Source organism: Nomascus leucogenys, chromosome 15, assembly GCF_006542625.1.
Source record: "Nomascus leucogenys isolate Asia chromosome 15, Asia_NLE_v1, whole genome shotgun sequence".
NCBI lineage: Eukaryota > Metazoa > Chordata > Mammalia > Primates > Hylobatidae > Nomascus > Nomascus leucogenys.
In genome coordinates this window covers 1,002,693-1,025,675 of record NC_044395.1, presented here as the reverse complement: position 1 = coordinate 1,025,675, position 22,983 = coordinate 1,002,693, and the positions used below count along the sequence as shown (strand labels likewise).

The window sequence follows — 22,983 nt, the reverse complement described above, 5'->3', positions numbered from 1 at the left end:
TTCCACCTGCATTTGTTCCGGGTTTCTAATGTTGAAACAAAGGAATCACCTGAGTTTACAGAGACCAGACTGAATTGCTGCAGAGAAACCACTTCTTTTCCGCTAAGACAACCAGCAACCTGACCCTGCTCCTTTCACTGGAATAAGAGTTAAGAAAGTGGAATGGAGAGGATTTTCTTTCTCATTCATTTCTTTCTCAATCAGTCTACAAATATTTCTTTTAGTGCCTCTTGAGTACTAGGCATCATTCTAGGGACTGGGGATCAGGAAGGAACAGGCTGGGACTCAGGGCATCTTTCTCATCTGCCCCAAGCAATGACCGACTTTATACAAGATTTTAATCGCATGCAACAGTCAGGCCTTGACCCTTCCTGGACTGCCCGGGCCTCTCCTCTGCCTCATGGCCCTTCTGGAGATTAATCAGGAATGCCTTTGCTAGCTTCAAAGACTATGCATCCATGTGAGGGTGCAGAGGAAGAGAAAAACTGTCAAGACGTTAAAAATACAGAAATATAATTCGCAGTAACCGAAAATACTACAAAGATAAAATAGGGCCAACTGAGGCACTACTCCGCTCCTTAAAGGGTTAACACTTGAATTGCATCTTAAATTATGAGCCTTCCACAGATCTGAAGAAAAATTATTCCCAACAGAAGAAATGGCATGTGTGCAAGCCCCAAGTTAAGGGTAAATGTGGTGTGTCCCCGATACAGGAGGGAGGTCATCTCAGTTGGAAAAGAGTGAGGCAAGAAAGACAGGCAGGGCATCTAGAAGCTGGAAATCTGTTCTGGTTACGATGGGAATCTGGTTACGACGGGAAGGTTTTAATCTGAAGTGTGTGTTTGTGTATGTGTGCACACGCCTGCACGTGTGTGTTCGTGACTGAAAGAGAGGATGCTGCTACGTGCCCTACAGTTCGCTGTGGTGGCTGTGTGTGGAGTCCACGTGCAAGGTACAAGGATGGGGCTGGAACACCAGCCACGAGGTAGTGCAATAGTCAAGGTGGGACAGACAGTGACTCAGAACACAGAGTTAGCAATAGAGACAACAGAAAGTGGCCAGATTCAGGATATGTTGCAAAGGCTGAGCTAACAGGCATTACCTAGTGGGCTCGACATAAGATGTGAAGGCAAGGGAAGAATCTGGAGTCAAGGGGCCTGACACCCCAGTGGGTACGAGTGCTAGTGATTAAACTGAGGAAGAGCTGAGGAGAAGCAGACCTGGAGAGGCTGATCAATAAGTCTGCTTTAGACATCGTAAAGGTGTATGAAACACCCAAGTGCGCATTCAGCTGCCAACTGGAAAAATGAGCCATGACCTCAGGGAAGGGACCTGGGCTAAAGACAGACATTTGGAGGATGCCACACAGAACTGGCAACAGGACCACTGCCATCAAAACAAGAGAGAATGCAGGTCTCTGATGTGACTTTTTTTGCAATAAAGAAATATATGTTATACATATATAAAAAATATATATTGATGGGTCTTAAATGGGTTAAGAATGGGCTTAAATTGGTTGAAAATGCAGCTTTGAGCTCCAGTTTCTAACCCAAGCCCTAAAAACCTCATTTTCTTTTTCTCTGCCTCAGTATTTCCATCTGTAAACAGAAAGTGTGCTAGTACCAGCCAAAGGGTAAGTGATCATAAGTGATCACCGTCTCCCAGAGATTCGTGGGGCTTTGAATTTCTGTATAACACTCTCCCATAATCCTGTCTATAAAGAGAGTTACTCCACAACAGTTATCAAAGCTCTGCAAAGCCACCGTTCAGCACTCTTCCTTGACAGCCTGCCACAACACTCCTAAAACCATTCACGAAAAGAGGGTTTTTAACAAATATTAAAGAATTTTCTAGTCTTAAAGAGGGCTCAATTCGTTTTGCACTCAGAAGCTACCTATCCCTGCTAGATACACATCGGACAGACTTCGATAGAGACGCCCTCTCTGTGGGGTAAGGAGGCTTCACTCCATCTCACTGAGAAGGGTGTAGCCAACCTGCAGAGGCTGGGCCCAGGCTGCAATGTACCCTGACCTCCACATGGGGTCCCGTCATGCCTGTGTTCACTAGAAGGCCTGAAATGATAGAGGGGAAGTAAGTAAAGAGATAGAGTTATGTGCAAGGTGAAATGCAGAGTGGAAAAATATATCTGTACTATTTGTGTTGTTTGAAAACACACTAAAACAATAGGATACATTTTCTGAAGCTGTGGGCACAGAAAAGTTTCCGAAGGCACACATGCTGAAAACGACAGTTCTCCGGGTGAGTGGAAACAAATTGGGAGGGCAATCAGATAGATTCCCCTTATCTTTCTCATTTTGTATATGAAAATTATGTTTGTGTATTGTTTGAAAAATAGCGTTAAAAAAGAAACAAAAGACAAGGGAAGCTTGTGGATTCCATTCTAGAGGAAGCCCAAGGCTGGGACCCTGAGCTCAATAACCCTCCTGACAACGGCAACGCAAGGTGGGAGGAGCGGGGTGGGTGGTGCCCATCATTTACCGGATCGTTTTTTTGACTTCGAAGAGCCCTTGGATGACTTTTTGGGCTTCTTTATCCGTTGGTATTTCAGAGCCTCCAGCCTCTCAGGTGCAGCAGCATTCCCGGGTGCAGGTGCAAGTGTTCTGGAAAGGACAACCAGAGAGCCACAGGTCAGCTCCCGGATGTGTGAGGCCTTGGAAGAGGGGCTGGAAGAAAGCCAAGTAGCTGACCCACAGCAGGACAGAGTTCAGTCCTACACAGCCCAAGGTGCCCACGATGGCTCCATGACACCTGCCTTTCTATTGCTCCTGGAAAGAAGAAAACCCAGCAGAAAGCTCCAGGAGCGTGGCCCACCTCGGATGGAGACCACCCTGCAGAGCAGTCAGGAGACCCTAGCAAAGGGAGAGAGACTTTAACAGGAAGCCCTTCCCGTGTAACTCAGGCTGGGGTGCATTTAGTGTCAGCGCCAGAAGCAGGCTCAACGTCTGGAGTTCCTAGAAATCACCACAATCAAGACCTTTGAATGGAAAGTAAAAGGGCACATTAGGGCAGGGGGCAAGCAGCTCCCATCCCCGTGAACCGTCCTCCATCTCCAGAAAAGGGGGTGCTAAGTGAGAAACCCGACCTCCAGTGAGACAGGCTGCACAAAACCCAGCCTCGCCAGCTTCTTCTCCTGCAGCTGCAAGATTCCCACAGAACAGCAGCAGCTAACAGCCACGAAGACTTGTCATACACCAGCATTTTCAGGGCAGTGTCCCCTCGACCCTGCAGACTAGGCTCAGCTCTCCTCGGCCATGTAAGAGAACAGGAGAAGGTGGCAGGAGATGACGGCAGAACAACCAAATCTGGTAGCCTCCCAGAGCCCTTGTTGTCTGTAACAAGAACGTGGCGAACCTCTGTATTTTAGGATTCAACAGAGAAACGAGGCTGTTGGAACAGAAGAACACGTGTACTGGCCTCTCTTCCTGCATCCCGATTGTCACGTGCCTGGTGGATCAACTGCACGGTTAGGACAGGGTCCACAGTCTGGCCACACCTGTGCAGCAGCCCAGGTACACAAGGGAGCCAAGAGAGCTGAGAGGAGGGGCAGTCTGTGACATTCAGTGCATATTGGAGACAATCTTTCAAGAGTCATAAAAGAGGAAAACCTAGAAGACATGTTCTCAATGCCATTTCTTCTCAAAGTAACCCAACTTGGAGCCTGAGGAATGAAGGGGAAAGAGAAAGAGACAGGTCACTCTGTCTTCCCACCAGCGCTGGCATTAGCACATGATCAGAGAAGCAAGGATGCTCTGGGGCCACGGCGGACGGGCGCGCCTTGCTCTTCTTCTCCTGGAGCCCCCAACTCCCTCCCCTATCTCCATCGCAAACAGTTTTTGGAAAGTCCTGATTAAAAGAGGTAGGACAGACAATGCTGTGAGGGCAAAAGAAGACCCCAAAGGTCAGCAAGCAGTCTGAAGTTAAAAAAAAAAATGTTAAGAGGGATACGAAGCCTGCAGCCTCTTCTCCCCAACATCAAATATCTTGGCAGCGAGGCAGGAAGAGGAGACTTACACACTAATTGCAGACAAGCCTCTGGTCTCTGGGGTTTCCTGCATGCACTGGCAATGCAGTGACCTCCATCTTCCTGGGGGATGTCATCATCCTCTAGTCCTTTAGTCCATAAAGTTTCAAAAGGCTCCCTCAAAGTTCAGGTCAGGGTCAACCTCTTGACTTTCCATAGCCCCTGACAGCAGAGCTAAGAAGGCCACACAGGGTCCCTTAGGTGCACACACAGGCACACACAGCCCTCTCGTGAAGAAGTGGCCAAACGTGCCAGTCTACCCAGAGAGATCCTGTAGTGCAGCAGCAGCTGGGAAGGAAGTGGGAAGGCAGACAAAGGGTGCCGGTGCCCGGGCGGGAGGGAGCACACCTTCCCAGTGTGGATGGCACATCCTCACCCCTTCTCATCCTCGACTGAGGCTTCTTCATGCTGCCTAGAAGGAAAGTTAATGTGAATCCACCTGTTCAGTCGATCTCTGTCTCCTGGCCGGCCTCTTCAGGAGGACCACACAGGGTGGGCGACGTGTGGTCAGAGAGGCGCATGACCAGCAAGAACAGTGCTCTCCAACGTCATCCAGGGCGACCGCTGAGGCACGAGAGAAACTGGTACGGGGTGTCCTGAAAACTGTTAGGGATTCTTCAAGCCAGGTGAAACTTCCAGGGGTGATATGATGGTTGGAATCAACATCTTACCACTGTTGTCATTTTTATCATCTAGCATTGATTTACCACTTACCACAGCAGGCACTGCTGTACAGTAACTGCCTGTAATCTCTACAGCAAACCTGAGAGGTAGCTACTATAATGCCCCCATTTTTCAGATGGAGACACTGACGTTTAGAGAGGTAAGCAACCTGTCGAATAATCCAGTCATCGTGGGACAGAGCCAAGACTCTTAACATTAGGCTCACCTCTCAACTGCCCTTCCAGCATCTTCCCAATCAACACAGGTATAGCAGCTACAAAGAAGAAAAGCATGGCATCCCCGCCACACCTGAGAAACAGATCTGCCTTGCAACGTACTTGAGGCTAGCACTGACATTCTGTGCTTTGGTGGAACAGCCCCGGTAAGACAGACCAGGGCTGGAGAGGAGCCTGCTTAAGTTGTATCTTCAAGCAAAAATTCCCAAACAGTAATGATCCAGTGACCAGAGGCACTTGAGAAACAGCCAAGCTCCAGCCCTTCCAGGATACCTGCTGTCCACCTGTTTAGCTCTGGGCTCAGCACCAAAGCATAGCCACAGGACAAAAGAAGGCTCTGGACACACCAAGACCCTCACCCAATGCAGGAGGAAAAAACAAAAGCTGGTGTCTGGCAGAACAGGAGGGAGGAAGCGGGGCAGGCAAAATGAGTCTACTTTTGGCACATGGTACAGAAAAGACGCATAGAATGTGACCCAACAGACTTTACCAACAGCATGTAAAGCCCTGTGCAATCGAATTGCCTCCCTGTTTTAGGAAGGTGACCATGTTTGTTGCCAACGCCCGCCCCACCTGGGGCCCTTTGGTCATGGAGCTCTTGGTACCAATGTCTCAGATGGGAAGCTTCAGTGAAACAACGCCATCCTATCCCCGGAATTCAGCTGTCAGGTAAATCTAAGTTTGATCCATAGATGACGCCATTACACCAGAAGCCAGTCCTGGGCTCTCCAAGAATTTAAGGTCACAGCTCTCTTCCCAACCAGCCTATACTGTTCTAAAGCATGCAGGAATGCTACAAACCCTGGGGCTCCCTTCTTCCAGGAAGTCAGGGGGTTACTGTAAGATGAGGGCCTCAAAGCCTTCGCACAGAGGTGTTTTTTGCAGTACAGAACTACCGACAATTGCCTGGAACTTACTTCTCTCTCTTTTTTTTTTTTTTTGAGACAGGGCCTCTGTCGCCCAGGCTGGAGTGAAGTGGCGCAATCTCAGCTCACTGCTGCCTCGACCTCCCCAGCTCAGACGATCTTCCCACCTCAGCCCCGCAAGGAGCTGGGACTATAGGCATGTGCCACCATGCCCAGCTATTTTTTGTATTTTTTTGTACAGACAGGGCTTCACTATGTTGCCCAAGCTGGCCTCGAACTCCTGGACTCAAGAGATCTGCCCTCCTTGGCTTCCCAAAGTGCTAGAATAACAGGCATGGGCCACCGCACCCAGCCAACACTCTATTTCTCTCTTTTCAAAAAATCCATACAAAACCCAAATCATGACCAGGTAGCCCAGGAGGTCTTATTTGCTTAGCTCTCAGCTTACCCAGAAGCGCTGGGGAAAGATGCAGCCAGGTCAAAGTGGAGGCCTCAGGACAGGGAAAGTCAAAACCCGCTGCATATTTCCTTAGCTCAGCACGCCCAGGAGCTGACCATTATGACCCTGTTCAGGTGTTCCCTGGCCAACAGGCTGAAGCAGTGGCTTGATGGGCATTTTCCTCCTCTTCTAATCACCTGAGAGCAAACACCACCTGCCTGATTATACACTGATGGAGGCAGGGGAAAGCCACTCACAGACGGGCCATAGCAAGGGAAAGGGTGGGCCCCCTGCAGGAATCTGCAGGTCTGAGCCCACCCCGCTGACCACAAGATGGAACCCTTCTGTAGGGCCAGCCTCAGACCAGTGCTCTGCCTCAGAACCTGGCAGAGGCTTGTTTCCAAAGGGGCCCCTTCCTACAGCTGACCCAGGACAGGGGCCACTCCATGCTCCAGACCCACCTGCCTCCCTGCGGTGACAGTCAGCCTGAACGGGAAAGGGAGTGGAAGGAGAGGTGAGGACAGGGCATCACTAGGCTCAGACGGGAGCTAAGAATTGGCTCGGCCTCCCCAAAGTCCTCAGAACGGACAGGTCCACGCAATACAACTCCCCGTGTTGAGAAGAGAGTTGGGAAGAGGAGAAAAAAAAGGGAGAGAGAAAAGAGGAGAGGCAAGGGCAACAACTACATATGGACCAAAGGAACAGGAGAGGAACTGAAGGGAAAAGAAACAGTGAGAACGCACGTGGACAAGAGCTGTCACAACTTCTCCAAGCAAGACCGAGAGGGCACACATGCAAAGGTGTAGCATGGAGACAGCATCTGAACAGAGCCTGCATCTCCCCAGGGCCCAGCAGCCGTACCGGGGAGGCTCCCAGCAGGCAGGAGAGGCCAGCACCGAGGGGCTGACTCAGGATGGGAGGGTCTCCTTCTCCTAGGCTGGGGATGCTGGCCAGGCCCGGGAGAGAAACGATGGTCCCTCACCGCTGCCCCTGGTTTCTGGGTTTGCCACAGCAGTGAAAGGAGAGCGGGCTTCTCTTGGATCTGGCACAGTGGGGACACTGGGAAACGGGAGGGTCAACGGAGTTGAGTGAAGGGGCGAGGAGTAACACATGACAGCGGAGTCTAGGAATTTCCAGGAGCTGGGGTGAGAGCTAGTCTAAGGCTCCCACACCTCTGGGGGCTGTGGAGGAGTCACAGCTGGGACAGGGAGGGAGCTGGGGAAGGTGGAAGTCCAGTGGGTCTCTGGCCACAGGAGGGCCCCGGAGCAGGTGAGCTCATAAACGCTGCCTGACAGCCCTCACACTCACCCTATGCCAGACAGCCTCACCCACAATTCCAGGGCCTCTGGGCTGCTGACAGTTTTATAGCCACAGATGGTAAAGAAATGTCAGGGCAGTCCTCTTTATGGAGGCCACTCTTAGGACTGAATGAGAATTATAACCCTGGTTAGGAAAATGAATCTCCCTTGACATCTCTAGGTGGGGAAGGCACCTGTCTCCTTCTCGCCTGGAAAGCCAGAAGCACCTGGACGGGAGGCTCGCTGTCTCCCATGCAGGTGCCCGATGCCTGTGTGTGCCCAGGCACAGGGCAGAGGGTCCGTGGCGAGAGGCAGCACCTTGTCAGGCTACTGTGAGAGGGAGCGAGCTTTGGGTGGCCCTGAGTCTCTGTGAGGGACTCAAAGGCTCCCTGAATGCCCAAGTTCCTTTAGCTTCCACCTGGAAGGACACTCAGGGAGAGGCTGACTGCGGGGGCAGGGGGAGGGACACAGTGCTGGTCCCTGGGGGTTTCACTTCTTTCCAGCTCAATGCCTGTCTGCCCAGGGGAAGCCTGCCCCCTCCCCTAAGAGATCTTCCTAAGACCCTTTCCCAACAGCGTGACCCAGGGAGGTCGACAAGGCTACAACAGGGATCTTGAAAGCAATGTGGGCCCAAGGGCTAGGTCACATTTCAGTCCTGTGACTACCAAGGTCAGGCTGCAGAAGTCAAGGAGCACAGGGGAGTGATGACGTTTCCCTACAAAGCCCCATAAGACTGCAGGGACCTGACCCTGCAGAGGACCTCACTGTCAGGGAAGAAGTGGGGCTCATCCCAACCTTGTGCTCCTCGAGAGAGCCTAATACCACGAAGATCTCAAGAAGCTGGTGAGGGGCCAGCCACCCCAGGAGAAGGGATGCTATGCCTGGGGCTGCTGGGAGAATAGGGTGCGGGGGGTGGGGGGCTCTTCCTGGATGTCAGAGGGGCCCCAGAGAGGTCCCCAAGGGTACAGAGATGCAAAGCAGATCTCAGGCGTTCTGGGCCCCTTCGGGGTGCATGCAGGGCCCCAGGGCTTCTGTGGGAGGCCCTGGGTGTACTGGCAGCAGGCTGGCGAGGCGTCGGAGTGAGAAGAGCCGCAGGGGGCTCTAGAGGGGCCGGACATGGTGGGGCGTGGGGGGCAGAAGCGGCAGCTAGGCGGTGCCGAGCGTGGCTCGATGTGGGGAACCCAGAAGCCGTGGGGATCGAGGAGCGGCAGCGGCCACCCCACGGGGCGGTGAGGGGACATGGTTTGGATCCCCTGTCCAGGAAGCAATGGCCCGGCCGAAGCCCCGTCCGCCTGCCCGCCCCCGCCCGCCCAGCCGAGGAGCTCCCTTACCTATTGAGCTGAGGAGAGGCTTGTCTCGACAACACTGCCCAGATAGCTGAGATCAATCAGAAACAAAGCAGTTATCAACACCGGCCGGGGAGCACCGCCCACGCACACCCAGAGGGAAGCAGGGAGGGGCACAGCGAGCACCGGAGAGGCGAGGCCGGAGCGTGGGGGAGGGAGGAGGAGAGAGACGGAGACCCAGACACGATGGAAGGAAGCAGATGAGCTGAGCGCGCACAAAGCACAGACAGGGCGGCCGCGGCACCTCCCGCGCACAGGCGGCGGCTGCGGCTCCTGCACCTCCCTGCGCCCTAAGCCCCGCACCCCCTTCATCGGCCCCGGAGCAGCCCGCGGTGGGGCTGGGGGTGGGAGGTGACCTTGTACTTCCAGGTACCAGGGAGGGTGGGGGACGGGGCAGGGGGAGGGCGCTGGGCTCCCTCCTCCTCGACCACCTCCCATCCTGCCTTCCACCAGGCCAGCCTCCTCTGGAACTCTCTGCTCCCTCCACAGGCGGCTACATCAAGAAGAGAGACCAAAGGACGGAGCCAGAGAGAGAAAGAGAGAGAGAAGAGGGCGGGGGGACGGGGTATCCAGGGGCACTACAGAGGCGTGGCCGGCTCTTCCGAGCAAGTCGGGTCAACCCAAAGACGAAGGTGAGGAAGGAAGGCAGGAGAGAGAAAGACTGACTGGAGAAGGAAGGAGGGGCAGGGGGAGGAGGAGGGGGGACGGCAGGGGAGAAGGATGAGAGAAGAAGAGGCACAGACAGGTGTCCAGGCTCTGGTACCTGGAATACCAGCTGCTAGTTTAGAGAGTGCTCTCCCAGGCGGGCTGGTCGCGGGAGCTTGTCTGTCTCTCTGCAGCTTCCTGCGAGGTATACAGGTGGGGGTGGGGGACGTGTCCTGCACATGGTCACAAGGCCTGACACTTTTCTCTGGGCCTCCAGCAGAGGCTGAGGAGGGGGCTGGAGTCCGGCGCTCACTAGGGCTGCTAAGGGCCAGGAGTTTGGGAACAGGAGGCCCCTGGCCTGATGGCCTGGAGAAGTCAGGCTCCGGGGTCCTGCTTAGCAAGGAGGAGGGGCCGGGGAAGAAAAGGAGGCCAGACACGAGGTGTGTGGGCAACCCCAGGACCACTGCCCGATGCCAGGACCACAGGGACTCGGAGAGCCGTCAACTCCAAGAGGGACGGGGTCCACCCCCGTGAGGGCACTCGCTGTGATCCGCCGCTCCCTGGTAGGTGGCGCGCCCGCTGACAGCTCAGGGCTTGCTGGAGAAGACGCCTCATGCTCCCGGCAGGGCACCTGGGCAGGTGGGCCCGCTCCACCCCAGCGACTGCACCCTGCCAATGCCGCGGCGGCCAGAACTCCTCTCCCGAGGGTTGCTGGTGCAGCATGTCCACACAAGCCCTGTCGCCGGGCGGATGGACGGGGTGGAGGGCAGGGCGAGGCGGGTGGGGAAGGAAGTTGACCAGGTGCGGGTGGCGGAAGAGGCGGCGCACTCACCCTGAAGTAGGTAACGTGGGTGGCGGGGGCTCTGGTCGGAGCAATTCCTCCCCCATCCTTCGAGGGGAGGGCGTCTGTCCAAACACGTCCAAGCTGTCGCCAGGCCCAGCAGGGGCGGGGCCGGGTGGAGGGGAAGGGTAGCCTGTGGCCAGTGTGGTGAAGCCCATGGCGGGCCGGTAGCTGGGACTCCCACTGCGGCTGCTCTGGGAGGGGGAGCCTGTGGACGGCGTAGACCTTCGAGAGAAGCTCACGGCGGCCGGCGGCTGCAGGGTGATCTCTGACATCTCCGCCTGCTGCAGGAGGCCCGGGCGAGGCCGGGCACGGGCGGCGAGCTCAGGGGAGCCAGTGCGGGAGCTGAGGGGGCTTTGGGTCAGAGGTGAGAGCCGGGAAGGCTGTAGCACCACTTGATGTAAACTGGGCTCGGCGCGCCTGGCCTGCCGGGGGCTAGGCCGGGGCCGGGGCTGGGGCTCATACCACCGGGTGTCCAGGCCAAATGTGCTGGGGCCGCCGTGCGCCCCCGGCTCAGCCGGCTCGGGGTAAGGCAGCACAGGTATACCCATGCCTTGGCTTGTGTGTCGCAGCTGCCCTTGGCTTACCAGAGGTTGCATAGGTCTGTCCTGCCACTTGGCGGCGGGGGGCGCTGGGGCAGGGCCCCTGCCGGGCGACTTGCCTGCCCAACCCTTCGGTGCCTCCAGAGACAGGATGCCCGGGTAGGCCGCGGGCACCTGCAGGGAGGTGGGGGGCAGTCCTCGGGGGAGGCCGGCCTTGGGCTGCAGACTCTCGGGCACATCACAGGGTGGCAGCTGGTGGGGGAACATCATTGCTGGAGTCTCCAGCCCCCCGAAGGGGAATTCTGGCCGGCCCCAGGGCTCAGGGGAGCGCCCTCCTGTAGGTGTCTGAGTCAAGGGCAGCGTGCTGTTGGAGGCATTCTCTCCATTCTCCTCGGGGATGGGGGGGTGACCAAAGGGCCCCTCGGTGGGCAGGGGCGGGGACGACATGACGGAGCTCAGGGGGCTGCCCACTTCTGGCACGTAGAACGGGGGCGGCTCCACCTCCCCAGGGCTGCTGCTGCTGAGGTACCCATAAGACTGGCCATGGTGGAAGGGCCGGGGCGCAGGGGGCCGGGCCTGGCCTGTGGCCTGAAGCCGACCTTCCAGGCCACCGGGGCCCTCCAGCCCGCGGGGCTGGAACCGAGGGCTGTATGCTGGTGGTGGCAGGTAGGACTCCTGGCTGGATGACAGAGGGGTGAGCTGGGACTTCAGGGCGGCCACAGATGTGGGCACCAGTGGATCCTCGTTCTCCTCGTCCGACTGGCGGAACTCGGGGTACATGTCCGTCTCCTCGGCGAAGGGGAAGCCCTCGATGCGCCTGCTCTTCAGCGAGGGCTCCATCTCGGCAGGGTCCATCACGAAGCGGCCGTCGGGGCCTCTGCTGATGAGCTCGATGGGCGTGGTGGCCTCCGCCTCGGCCTCCGCCTTGGCCACGCTGTACTTCTTGCTGCTGATGGCCCGCTTGGTCTTTTTGTACAGCGACAGCTCCTTCTCGCGGGTGGGGCTCAGCATCCTCTTGGCCGCGGGCTGGCCCTGGTCGTCCGAGGATTCTGACGGCGCCCGGAGCGTGCGGATGCTCTCGGGGCTCACCTTACCAGAGGACAAGCTGCAAGGAGGAGCGAGAGCCGGGAGGGGATGAGGTGGGGCAGTGTGCTGGCCAGGCCTTCCTTTCCCTCTCTCGGCAACCACCCAGCACCCAGGATCCTCATGCTCAAGAAAACTGGCTGCATATCGTGGTGTGAAATGCTTTGACCAACTCTCCACTGTCTGGACGTGCATGCTCCTTTTTTTTTTTTTTTTTTTAAAGACGGGGTCTTGCTATGTTGCCCAGACTGGCCTTGAACTCCTGGCCTCAAGCAATCCTCCTGCCTCAGCCTCCCAAAGCGCCAGGATTACAGGTGTTAGCCGCCATGCCCGGCCCCCCCCATCATCCATCTTTCCAGTGAACACCCCCCTCTTCACTTTTGTGCTGACCTGCCCCCTCTCTGCTGTGCTCTAAGCACACCTCCAGCTTCATTCCCCTCTTTTCAAGACAAGCAAGCTCACTTTAGTATCAACTTAAGCAACACATATTAAGGAGGCAAATCTGCTAGGGTGGGAAAACGCTAAAGAAATACATTCCAAGGCTGAAGAGAAACTGATTACTGGCTAATTTGGATCATCTGCACTGCCACTCCCTCTACCAGTGTGGACAACTTACAATTAACACACAGGTCAATCAAGAAGAAATGGTTTAGCAACACTGAGATGGGGCTGGGTAAAGCGAGCGGTCTACCCACGCGCCCCCTGCCATGAACAGCACAGTTCTCCCAGGATCAGAGACACTTACGGAGACTCCAGGCTCTTCCTGCAGTGGGTGATGGAGAGTGGAGGGTCTGGAAGGAAAGAGAAGGGGAGAGGCTGCTGAGGCCAAACCAGCAACCACGCAGCACGATCATCCGCAGGGGCTGACGGGGCCGGAGCACCACCGCACGGGGAAGGAGCTGCTCACAGAGGGCATCTTTGGCCCCTGCCTTCATGCTAGCTTGGGCCCCAGCAGCCTCTCCTCACCACCCCTGCTTCTTACCCCCACTTTCAATCAAGTCTCACTGGCAGCTCTACCCACAAGATCTCAATGTCCCTATTTCCAAGGGGGGCCGTGCTAAAAATGGTCCATCTCTCTTGATGGGGAGCATTTGAAACCGGGCCAGGGAGAGCAAGGGAAGGGGACAGACACCCACCTTTTTTGCGCTTGAGCTTACGCTTGCGCTGCTTGTTGACAAAGCAGGCAGCCAGGGTGCTGAACAGGATGGCAGCTGCCAAGAAGCAGATGGTAGCTACGATTCCCGCCAGCACAGGCCGCGCCAGCCCGTCCTCGGTCAGGTCCGGCTGCGGGAAGATGTCTGCAGGGAGGGTGGGGAGCACTCATGAGCCCATCCTTCCCCGGGACCTCACCTGCTCCGACCTTCAGCCCCCAAGTGTTTCATCCTGTCTTTGTAGAACAGACAGTATCAAGGCTCAGGCTCCAAGCTGAACTCTAGCACTGAAGAGGTTTGGATGGCATCACGAAGAGGAAGAAGAGAGGAGAGTCTACAGAAGTCAATCTCTCCAGAGGGTGTAAAGAAGAAGACATCTATGCCTGTCCCCATGGGGATAATGACTTCAAGAGTAATCTATACTTATCTAGGGTTTTGCCTTCTGCAAAGCACCTTCATGCATGTTATCAGCTCTTCTCATGTTAACCCCATGAGCTACACAGAACACACATACTGTTCTCATTCTCTAAATGAGAGAGCTCTGATCCGCTGAGTTGGAGAGACCTGCTTATGTGGATATTGCCATCAGTGCCCAAACCAGAACGCAGCTGCCTGCCCCCAGTCTGGGATTTCCTGCCTCACACCATGGTGTCTCTACAAAAGGAGAGCCCAGGTGTGAAGGCAACTTGAGGATAAAATACTACTGCAGGAAGAGGGATTATTACTACAAAATTCAGATCCTCTCCCCTTCTAGCAAGGCATGCAACGTCCTGAAGATTCGCACCCTGGTCATCTCAGGTACAGAAGTACCCTAGAGCCGGCAGGGACAGCAGAGATGGAGCCAAATCTCTCGTTTCACCATAAGGAGGTGAACGTCCTCCTTTCCTGCCCAAGTCTACAGAGCTCGTTATGACCGAGCCAAGACTGGACCCCAGCCTACCATCTTATACTCATAGGAAAGTTATGTCGCTAAGTGCCACTGCTTAGGTTCAGCAAAGGCAGAATCCATAGATTGGAATGTATTTGGCCAGAATTCATTGCTGCATCGATAATAATAATGGATAAAAATAATCCAGATGATGCTGATTGTCTGAGGGGAAAATGAAAGCTGCAGCCTTTGGAAATGGAGGACCTAATACAGGGAATGCTGAGGCTGCTGCCTCCTCCTTCCCCCATGTGGAAGCGTCTGACGAGGCACATTTCCTGCCAGGAGCTGGCATAGAGCTACTGAACACAGAACGGTCAGGGGTGGGCCCACACGACACCCCTTCTTCAGCTGCAGCCTTGGATGCAAGTTCTCATCCCTGTTCCTCCAACTCTGAGTCTATTCCCCAGAGAGAAGTCAAGGAGGACTGTGGGTTCTGCTACCTGTAGGTCACAACTGTTTTTTTAAAGCCCGTTGGTGCCTAATGTATAAAGCAGAAATCGCACTCCACACCTGCCCCTGCTCTCGTGCTCCCTGCAGTGTGCCCACACCAGCACTTCCCCAACTCTACAAGTCCTGCTGCTTGAGCTCCTCAGACGAGGTCGCTGCCACCTGTTCCCAGGGGTCTCTGGGTAAGCGGTGCCCAAGGAAATGATGCCATCACTTGCTTATAAGCAAAAGCCTTTTCCCATAAAAAGGAAACCCCTTCACTGGCAGAGGAACCTGCTATGTCTCAGGAACTATAGCTGGAGAGAAGATGTGTAGAAATGGGACCAAGGCCAAGAGAAAGAAAGATAAATGGAGAAAATGCTAGGGATTGGCTTTATTTAGCCTTAAAAATCTAGAGAGAGGAAGGAAGAGGAAAACACCAAACAACAATTTTCCAAATAAAACCCACATAATTATAAAGAAGTCTATCACAAGCATTTGATAAACATGGTTGACCTGTTGTTTCCTCCGATTCACGGCCCCTCCCCCACAAGAGGAAACTGAAAATGTACAGCAAACAGCACTTCAATCAAGTCCTTTTTGACTACTATAATGAGGAGATTAGTTGAATTTCTTTCTGTGGCTGTCTTATACAAGTGTCAGAAACTCAGCTTCTGAGCTTCATGAAATAGCATGCATCATGGAAATAGGGGTCTGGTGGGCTTAAGAAAGGCTACGACTCGTGCAGCTGCAACCAGGCACCTCCTTAGTTTCCAATCCAGCCTCTCCTCGTGGAGTAGCCATTTCACAAAACGACCCCCATGCAGCTCTGGGACTTATGTCCCTATATTTGCAAGAGCACCCTCAACCCAAAATACCTGTGCTGGAGACACCGGCGATGTTGCTGGGCTCGCTGATCAGATCCTGCATGACGGCCAGAACCCGGAACTCATACCACGTGTCCTACAGCCCCAGGGACAATACCCAGTCAGCCGAGGGACCTGAGATGACCACTGTCCCCACAAACACTCATCCTGCACACAGCCTTGCAAAGGGCAGGGCGCCTAAAGCACGGGAGGACTGCTAAGTGTCTAATGCTAAGTGATGGTAGCACTGGCCAATTGCTGTGGTGTAAACACTCTTACAATGGCTGACTTCAAGCTACGAACGTGAGGTCACCAAAAGCGTTGGGAAGAGATATGTGCAACAGGCTCTCCAGGGCCACTGGGAGCTGACTCCAGCAACCACTATTAATAAATAAGTGTCCAGGAAGGAAGACAGAAAGATAGATGAGATTGTATCTTATGAAACCAGCTGCTTCCTCTCCCCAGCTAGATATCCAAGTTTAACGGGGCTACTGGAAAAACGGATAATGCACTTTCCCCCAGGGACTCTAAATTACTGGAGGAGGGTCCTTCCCTGGACAAACGTGGAAGAGAATTCTTCTTGGAATTTCTCTGCCCACCCCAGGTTAGGCTCAGCAAGGGGCCCCTTGCTCTGATTACTCCTGCTGGCTTCTCAGCCTGCCCTGCCCAGCTTGGGGCGGCACTGGGACCCTCAGTAGAACACAGGTCCCCGCTGCCCCAGAGCTGGCCCTGAGCCTGTGGACCATGATCTGAGGAGTCCAGGCCTTGGTATCGAGTCTGGGAGAATCCAGGACCAGTGGTGAGGTGGTACAGTATGTGGCTGGCCTCACACACCCAAAGTTGGTCACTCAAAGCTTCCAGTGCCTCTGGAGTCTTGTCGCTTCCAGGATTTGGGAAGCAGCAGCAAGGAAAAGCAACGCCCTCACCTGTGACAGACCCTTGGCAAGGAACTCTAAATCGGTGCCGGGGATGCCATCGTCGAGCAACTCCCAGCGCTCCGCGACGCGGAACTCCATGATGTAGCGGTCGATGGGAAAGCTGTGGTTGGCAGGCGGAAGCCAGGACAGGAGCACACCCTGCTGAGTCCGATTGGCTATGAGGCACCTCGGTGGGGTGACCAGCACCAGGGGTTCTGGAGTTGTAATAGGGAATGCTGCGGCGGGGGAAGGAGAAGAACCACAGCGCATCAGCAAGGCCCAGGGCAGCCACCGCGCTCCCACGCTCCTGTGCACATGTCAGGGCCCAGAGGGAAGCAGAGTCAGGGCCCGGGGGCCCAGGGCTTCAGGGTTCTGCCTTCAAAGTACGTCTAAAGAACATACATGAGGGAATTGTGTACTGCAAAAGGGAAGAGAAATGGGCACTATGGGGAAGGAGGAATAATTAAATGTCATCAAAGTATCTCCTGTGCTCTTCCAGGGAGCTAGGGACATCTTTCTGACAGCACAGCCGTCGCTCTTTCCATTCCCTTCTTGGCCGGGGTTTGGGGGTCAACAGGAAGCCCCACAGAGGTGCCAAGGACTGGGGGTGAGCATCCCAGACTGCTGTCCACCTTGGCGGCCGCTCAGGAGCGGATTCTGGGAAAGGGGCTGGAGTCGTGCCACCCACACCACCTAGGAAAAGCCTGTTCACAGCGGCCCTTCCTCTGGCTCCAGAGCAAACACAACTGTGGCCAGGCAGGGAGGAGTATGAGGCTGCCTCCGGGAAGGTGGCCTAGAAGACTCCACGGCGGGAGGCACCCACATGCCTACCGCCCAGTGAGGCTGGGGCCAAAGGCAAGAACTGGCAGGCGCTGCCAAGGAGGGAGGATGCCCAATCTCCCCTGAAAGCCGCAGAAATGGCAAACATGTGGCCTGACAAGGAAAGAAAAAATTCTAAGTGTCTTTCTTCCACCTGAAAAAGCAACAGGAATTCGGCCAACAGCACGCTGATGCGGGACCAGCAAACCCCACAGACACCACAACACATCCTCACGGGGATGTCAGACGACACAGCTCTGCGGCGCACTCAGCAAGGTTCCCGGCCGGCAGGAGACCAACTGCTAGCTGCCTGGGCCACCGCCCCTACCACCTCTCCAACCCCCGCTCCCAACATCCCACCCGGGCCCTCACCTAAAGTGTTCACAGTGACCACCTCACTGAAGGCGCTGGTTCCCAGCTTGTTCTGGGCCAGGACGCTGAACTGGTACGCTGTCTCAGGCTCCAGGGTGTCCACCAGCAGCCAGCTGGGTCCTGGCGGCACTGGCAAGGACAGCCAGTCATGGGGCCCAAACTGTGCCCGCTTCATCCTGGCCAAAAGAGAGAGACAGGATAGGGGACGAGGGGTGGGGTGGGTCACACTGGAGAGAAGAGGGTGCATGCAGGGTGCTCAGGGAGAAGGCACGGGTGGGCCTGGCATTCCCAGGTTCAAGGGCAAGAAGAGGGCATGGCCCAGAGTGGATGACCTGCCCAGCTTTGCCTGTGCCAATCCTGATGCCGGGTCACCAACCACAGCTGGCACCTTTTCTACCAAAGGGGCCTTGAGGTGCAAGTGCAAGTCATGTTCAGGACACTGGTCAGATGGATTACCAGCTGCATTGTGGGAGAATCCCACCCTGGTCACAACCCTAAGAACAAGCTCTGCCTTGGGAGAGTAGGGACACTGGGGTGTGGGGATAAGCGGCTCAACAGCGGCAGGACGAGGGAAGGAGCCCGGGACCTGGCTGCACACACCCCCAGGGACAGCTGAAGTAGGGCCTCGGGTAACCCACAGGGCTCATTCATCCAGTCAGACTGGAGTCACCTGAGATGTCCAGGGTATAAGACCATAATGACCAGGGGTTTCCCCACAGTGGGGCCGGGATCCCTAAGGCCATAAGGGTTAGAAGGTCACACTATGCATGGAGAGTAGGAAAACAGGGCCGAGGGTGTTCCCTTGTTCCACAGGCTCCCAACTCCCAGCCAAGCCGGCGGGCTATGGGTGCAGTGCTGCCACATCACCACAGGGAGGAGACATGGTCCTGTGGGACTGGCCCTCTCCTTGCAGCCCTGAGATGTAACCTGGTGGGTGCCCTCCAGGATCCACTCCCGGGCTCCCGGCTCACTACCATCCACGCCCAGGAGGGTGAGCTGAGGCAGCGGAAAGCAGAACAAAAAGAAGCCGGCGCCAAACGTCGGAGTCAGTACGCGGAGTTAGAGGCAGGCAGAAAGGGGACCTCCCCAACCTCGGCCCCGCCCTTCCCTGCCCCAGGCAACAAAGCAGCGAGGAGCCATGTGTGGAAAAGCAGTGCAGATGGGCAGCAGCGTGGAGCAGCGCCGCAAGCAGCAGGGAAGCCCCAGTCTACGCCTGAGCCCCCCATTGTATGCCCAGACCTGCCACCCAGGCATCTCCAAAGACAATTTGGCCACACCAAATATCCCACCCTGGACACCTAGGTGCTGAGCAGCACCAGTCTCACAGCAGCCACCAGGTTAGGGCCCCCACACTGCTGTGGGAGGAACAGAGTAAGGGGATGGAAGGTGAGCTGCTGCAACTCCCATCATCTAGGCGCAGTTCTCCCATCAGAATCAAGACACCCAGGACACTCCGCCTGGGAAGCAGCCACCGAACCACCGTGATGGGAGACAGAGCGGTTCCCCTCTAAACTGCCCTCGCTGCTGAGAAGTGGATAAAGGGGTCTCCCTGAACCCCCTGAGCTGCCCCCGGCGCCTGCCTTTTCCTCCTCCCCAGGCTCGAGTTGAGCCTGGCTGGAGAGACACATCTAAAAGAAGGCACTCAGGGGCTCGCCCTCCCAGCTCAAGGTTGTCACCCCCGGGGCAGAGCAGGTGGCTGCCACTCTTGACTCAAACAGGAGTGTAGGGAGGGGCAGCCCTGGGGGGATGGGAGGAGTCAGCTAGGCTTCCTTCTCCTCCTGCCCTCACCCCGCTTGGCACATTTTTGAGATCTGTATCTACCCTAAGGTTTGCGCAAAGATCTCAAATCACTGCATCTGGCTAAACTGACAACAGAGGAATGAAAACAATCGAGAAACAGACAGTCCTAGAGAGAAAATGCAGGGGCTGACCCCAAGGCTAGGAAATGAGTATCACCTCTCCACACCAGTTTCTGTGGCCACTGGGGAAGAGACAGAATAAAAACTAGACTACAGGAGGTGGGGAGGGTGAACACGTACAAATCATAGTGAGAAAGAACCAGTAAGACCTGGTATTTGCCAGTACAACAGGGGATTACAAGCAACAATAATGTATCCTACATTCTTAAATCACTAAGAGTATAATTGGATTGTTGGAACACAAAGGACAAATGTTTGAGGGGTGGATACCCCTTTACCCTGATGCGATTATTACACACTGCATGCCCATATCAAAATATCTCATGTACCCCATACCTACAAATACATGTACCATGTACCCAGAAAAATTACAAATACAAAAATACAAAAAAAATTTAAAGTTCTAAAAACTAGACTCTACACTTAAGGCTGGGCAATTTCACAAAGCCCTTGAAGGGCAGGAGTCTCTTCCAGGCTCCAGAGGATGAAGCAGGATGCAAAACAAGGCAGCACGTGAGCAGGGAGAGGGCACAGAGAGGCCCAGACCCCTCAGGCCACAGGGATACAGCCATGCCCAGAGTCCCTTCAGACCCCTCCCGTCACCCACAAGGACCTCGTCGCTGTCTCAACCCACCTCACTCTGTGCAGGGCTGGCAGGCCAGGAACTGCAGCCTCCTCCTACCTCCCCCCACCCAGGGTGGCCTGCAGGTAGACGGGGGAGGGGAGAAGCAGAGAGCAAAGCATGCCGGGGTGACTCACAGAGGTCCGTACCAAACTGAGAATGTCTGCTCGTAGCCTCCATCATAGCCTGGTTCCCAGGACACGTTGGCAGTTGTCATGGAGACCTGGACCCGGACACTGCCCGGGGCATGGGGGCTGGTGCCTGGAGATCGAGTGGAGACCTCTCAGACTGAAAAGAACTCAGCCACGTGGCTGGGTGCCCACCGTCTGGCTGTAGGGAACCTGAGAGGCTGAAGCGCATGGCAGTGGAGCACAATACTGCAAGTGAAGGGATGGGGGCGACAGGGATGCTCTCAGGTGCTGAATCCCCTGACCCTACTGGTTAGTGGGGTTGGAGCAGGAAGCCTGTCCCACTGTGCAGTCTAGTTCAACTAGGAGATCACAGCATCAGGAATGGGTCCAACAGAAACCAGAGCCCTCCTCGTCCTGGCCCAAATCCTGTGCTTCTCTGGTGAGCACAGAAACACTCTCTCCTAAGGTGGCAGGCACAGCCACAGAGCCCCCTCCTGTAAGGTTCTCTGGCCTCATGAGACGACTCCGTTCCACCCCAATGCCGGCATGCGGGCAGCACAGCACAGCAGTCAGGAGGCTCATCCTGGCTTCGATTCCCGGACCCTACTTCTTAGTGACGTGACGCCGGAGAAAGCATTCGGGCCACGCCAACCTCTGCTTCGAGGAACGTACGCTAGAGAAACCCCAGCTCGCACCTCCCGAGTTGTGAAGGACGAGCTGTGCAGACCACTTGTAACAGAACCTAAAACTGGCGGTAAAGCCTCAAAAAGCATTGGCTGTGACTGTGATTATAGCCGTCAGGACCTAGAAGAACAGGCTGAGAGGGTCCAGGTGAAGGTCCTGGGACACGAGCCTCGGGCAGTCGGAAACGGGAACGCCCAGACACAGAACACCAGAAACCTCCTTCTGCCCAGCCTCTGCACGCCAGGCCTGGCCTGCAGGTCTCAGCTCTGCCCTCATCTGAGATGCTGCACAGTCCCCGTCTCCCTCATTCCAGCCTCTTTCCCTCAGGTGGGCTGCTGTGGATACCAGGCCTGTGCCCAAAAAGACCTCCCTGAGGACTGGAGCCACGCTGCCCTTTCCTGACAGAGCCCACAGGGGCAAAGGCTGCAAGTGCTGGACTCGGGGCTCAGGGCTGGACTGACTTAGGAAGGACGCCTGCAGAGTGCAGCGGCCACCAGGGGACGCTCCCAGCGTCCAGCACCCCACCCCCAGCCAGCTTGCTCTGGCCCCGCCGCCCGGCCCAGCCCTGCCGGCCACGTACCGATGACGGTGAGGTGGGTGCTGGCAGTGATGCTCGTGACCACGTTGGTGGCGACACATTCCCACTCCCCGTGGTCTTCCTTACTCAGGGCACGGAACTGCAGGCTCCCAGTGGGCAGGACACTGTGCTTGCTTCTACTGGGCTTCCCTACCTTGGTGAACAAGGGGCAGGGAAGAGGGTGGGAACAGAAATGGGGGTGAGGACAGAAGCCCGAAGCAGATGGGGAGGACACGCCTGAGACCCCAGCCCGCCCATGCTGCCCCTCCTCCCAAGTGCCTGCTGCTCTTCAGGGTCAGCTCACTGCTCAGCATCTAGCCTGGTCAGGGCAGGTCCAGAATGGAACTGCTCGGTGGGCCCTCACACCTCCCCGCAGCCCCAGGGCTCGCTGGGCCCTCACACCTCCCCGCAGCCCCAGGGCTCGCTGGGCCCTCACACCTCCCCGCAGCCCCAGGGCTCGCTGGGCCCTCACACCTCCCCGCAGCCCCAGGGCTCGCTGGGCCCTCACACCTCCCCGCAGCCCCAGGGCTCGCTGGGTCCTCACACCTCCCCGCAGCCCCAGGGGCTCCAGGGCCCAGGTACCTTTCTCCACGTGATGACAGGAAAGGGGTCCCCCGCGGCCGCACAGGGGATAAGCAGCTCCCGGCCGGCCTCCTGCCTGTACTCCCAGCCTGGTAGCACCGTGAAATAGGGGGGGTCCTGGGGAGGAAAGCACAGGCACCCGCGTGAGGCCGGGGATCCAGGTGCCCAGCTCATGGAGGCCGTCACAGCCCCGGGACCTCACCTTCAGGACAAGCCTCGCAGGGGCAGACTGGCCCATGGTCCCCAGGGTGTTGTAAGGCACACAGGTGTAAGTGCCAAGAGCCTCCTCTGTGGCCTCCTCAATTCGAATGGAGCCATCCTCCATCAGGGTCCAACCCAGGTTCTGCCAGACACAGGTGATAGGGCAGGGAACGCTGGTCAGAGACTCCGCGCTCCATCCCAGGCTGGGTCCCAGCTGGGCCAGGCAGCACGCAGGACGGCACAGCAGCTCCAGCCTGGGGCGGGCGGCACCCACAGACCCCTACGGAAGCAGCTCTCTGTCTGCCCAGGGCTTTTGGAAGGGGCCGGGAGTCCTGGCAGAAATCCAGAGCCCAGAGGTGGCATCACAGTACTGGGGGGAGCCCTCACTCCAACCCTCAACATGCATCTCTCTAGCACCTTCTCGACCTGCAGGGGGCGGCCGTCCTTGTTCCACTTGACCATGGTGGCTGGTGGTTCTGCGTCCACAGGGCAGCGGATGTAGCCATGGATCCCCACGGGCACGTAAATTACAGGGGGCATGTTGAGGACACGGGCTGGGTCTGCACAGAGGAAGCGCAGGTGGGAGAGCAGACAGACAGACAGACACAGGGAAGCCAGGTGAGAACGCAGGCTGGAGGCAGCCCATGCACCAGCTCAGGTGCTGTGCTCAGAACTTCTGTTCTGAATGTCTGGAGGCACGTCCGAGCCTGCTCCAATCCTCAGTGCCCGTCATGCTTCTACCATGGACCTCACCCGCTGAACGAGGTCTCTCGGTGTCCATTTCTCT

The 22,983-nt window shown here is 56.3% G+C and overlaps 1 protein-coding gene across 3 annotated transcripts in view; it reads right to left on the bottom strand.

Moving 5' to 3' along the window:
• IGSF9B (immunoglobulin superfamily member 9B) overlaps positions 1 to 22,983 on the bottom strand; it is a 47,404-nt gene that overhangs the window by 804 nt on the left and 23,617 nt on the right. For 2 of the 3 annotated variants that reach the window (XM_030829056.1, XM_030829058.1), the window contains 14 exons: positions 22,614 to 22,756; positions 22,198 to 22,338; positions 21,996 to 22,112; positions 21,417 to 21,567; positions 20,159 to 20,282; positions 17,481 to 17,656; positions 16,299 to 16,525; positions 15,385 to 15,469; positions 13,138 to 13,299; positions 12,747 to 12,792; positions 10,368 to 12,023; positions 9,654 to 9,733; positions 8,876 to 8,921; positions 2,500 to 2,621 (listed from right to left, as the gene is read on the bottom strand). In XM_030829056.1, coding sequence (XP_030684916.1) covers positions 2,500 to 2,621; positions 8,876 to 8,921; positions 9,654 to 9,733; positions 10,368 to 12,023; positions 12,747 to 12,792; positions 13,138 to 13,299; positions 15,385 to 15,469; positions 16,299 to 16,525; positions 17,481 to 17,656; positions 20,159 to 20,282; positions 21,417 to 21,567; positions 21,996 to 22,112; positions 22,198 to 22,338; positions 22,614 to 22,756 — 3,276 coding nt within the window. The remainder of the gene's footprint in view (positions 1 to 2,499; positions 2,622 to 8,875; positions 8,922 to 9,653; positions 9,734 to 10,367; positions 12,024 to 12,746; positions 12,793 to 13,137; positions 13,300 to 15,384; positions 15,470 to 16,298; positions 16,526 to 17,480; positions 17,657 to 20,158; positions 20,283 to 21,416; positions 21,568 to 21,995; positions 22,113 to 22,197; positions 22,339 to 22,613; positions 22,757 to 22,983) is intronic. The other variant, XM_030829057.1, reaches the window with a different exon arrangement.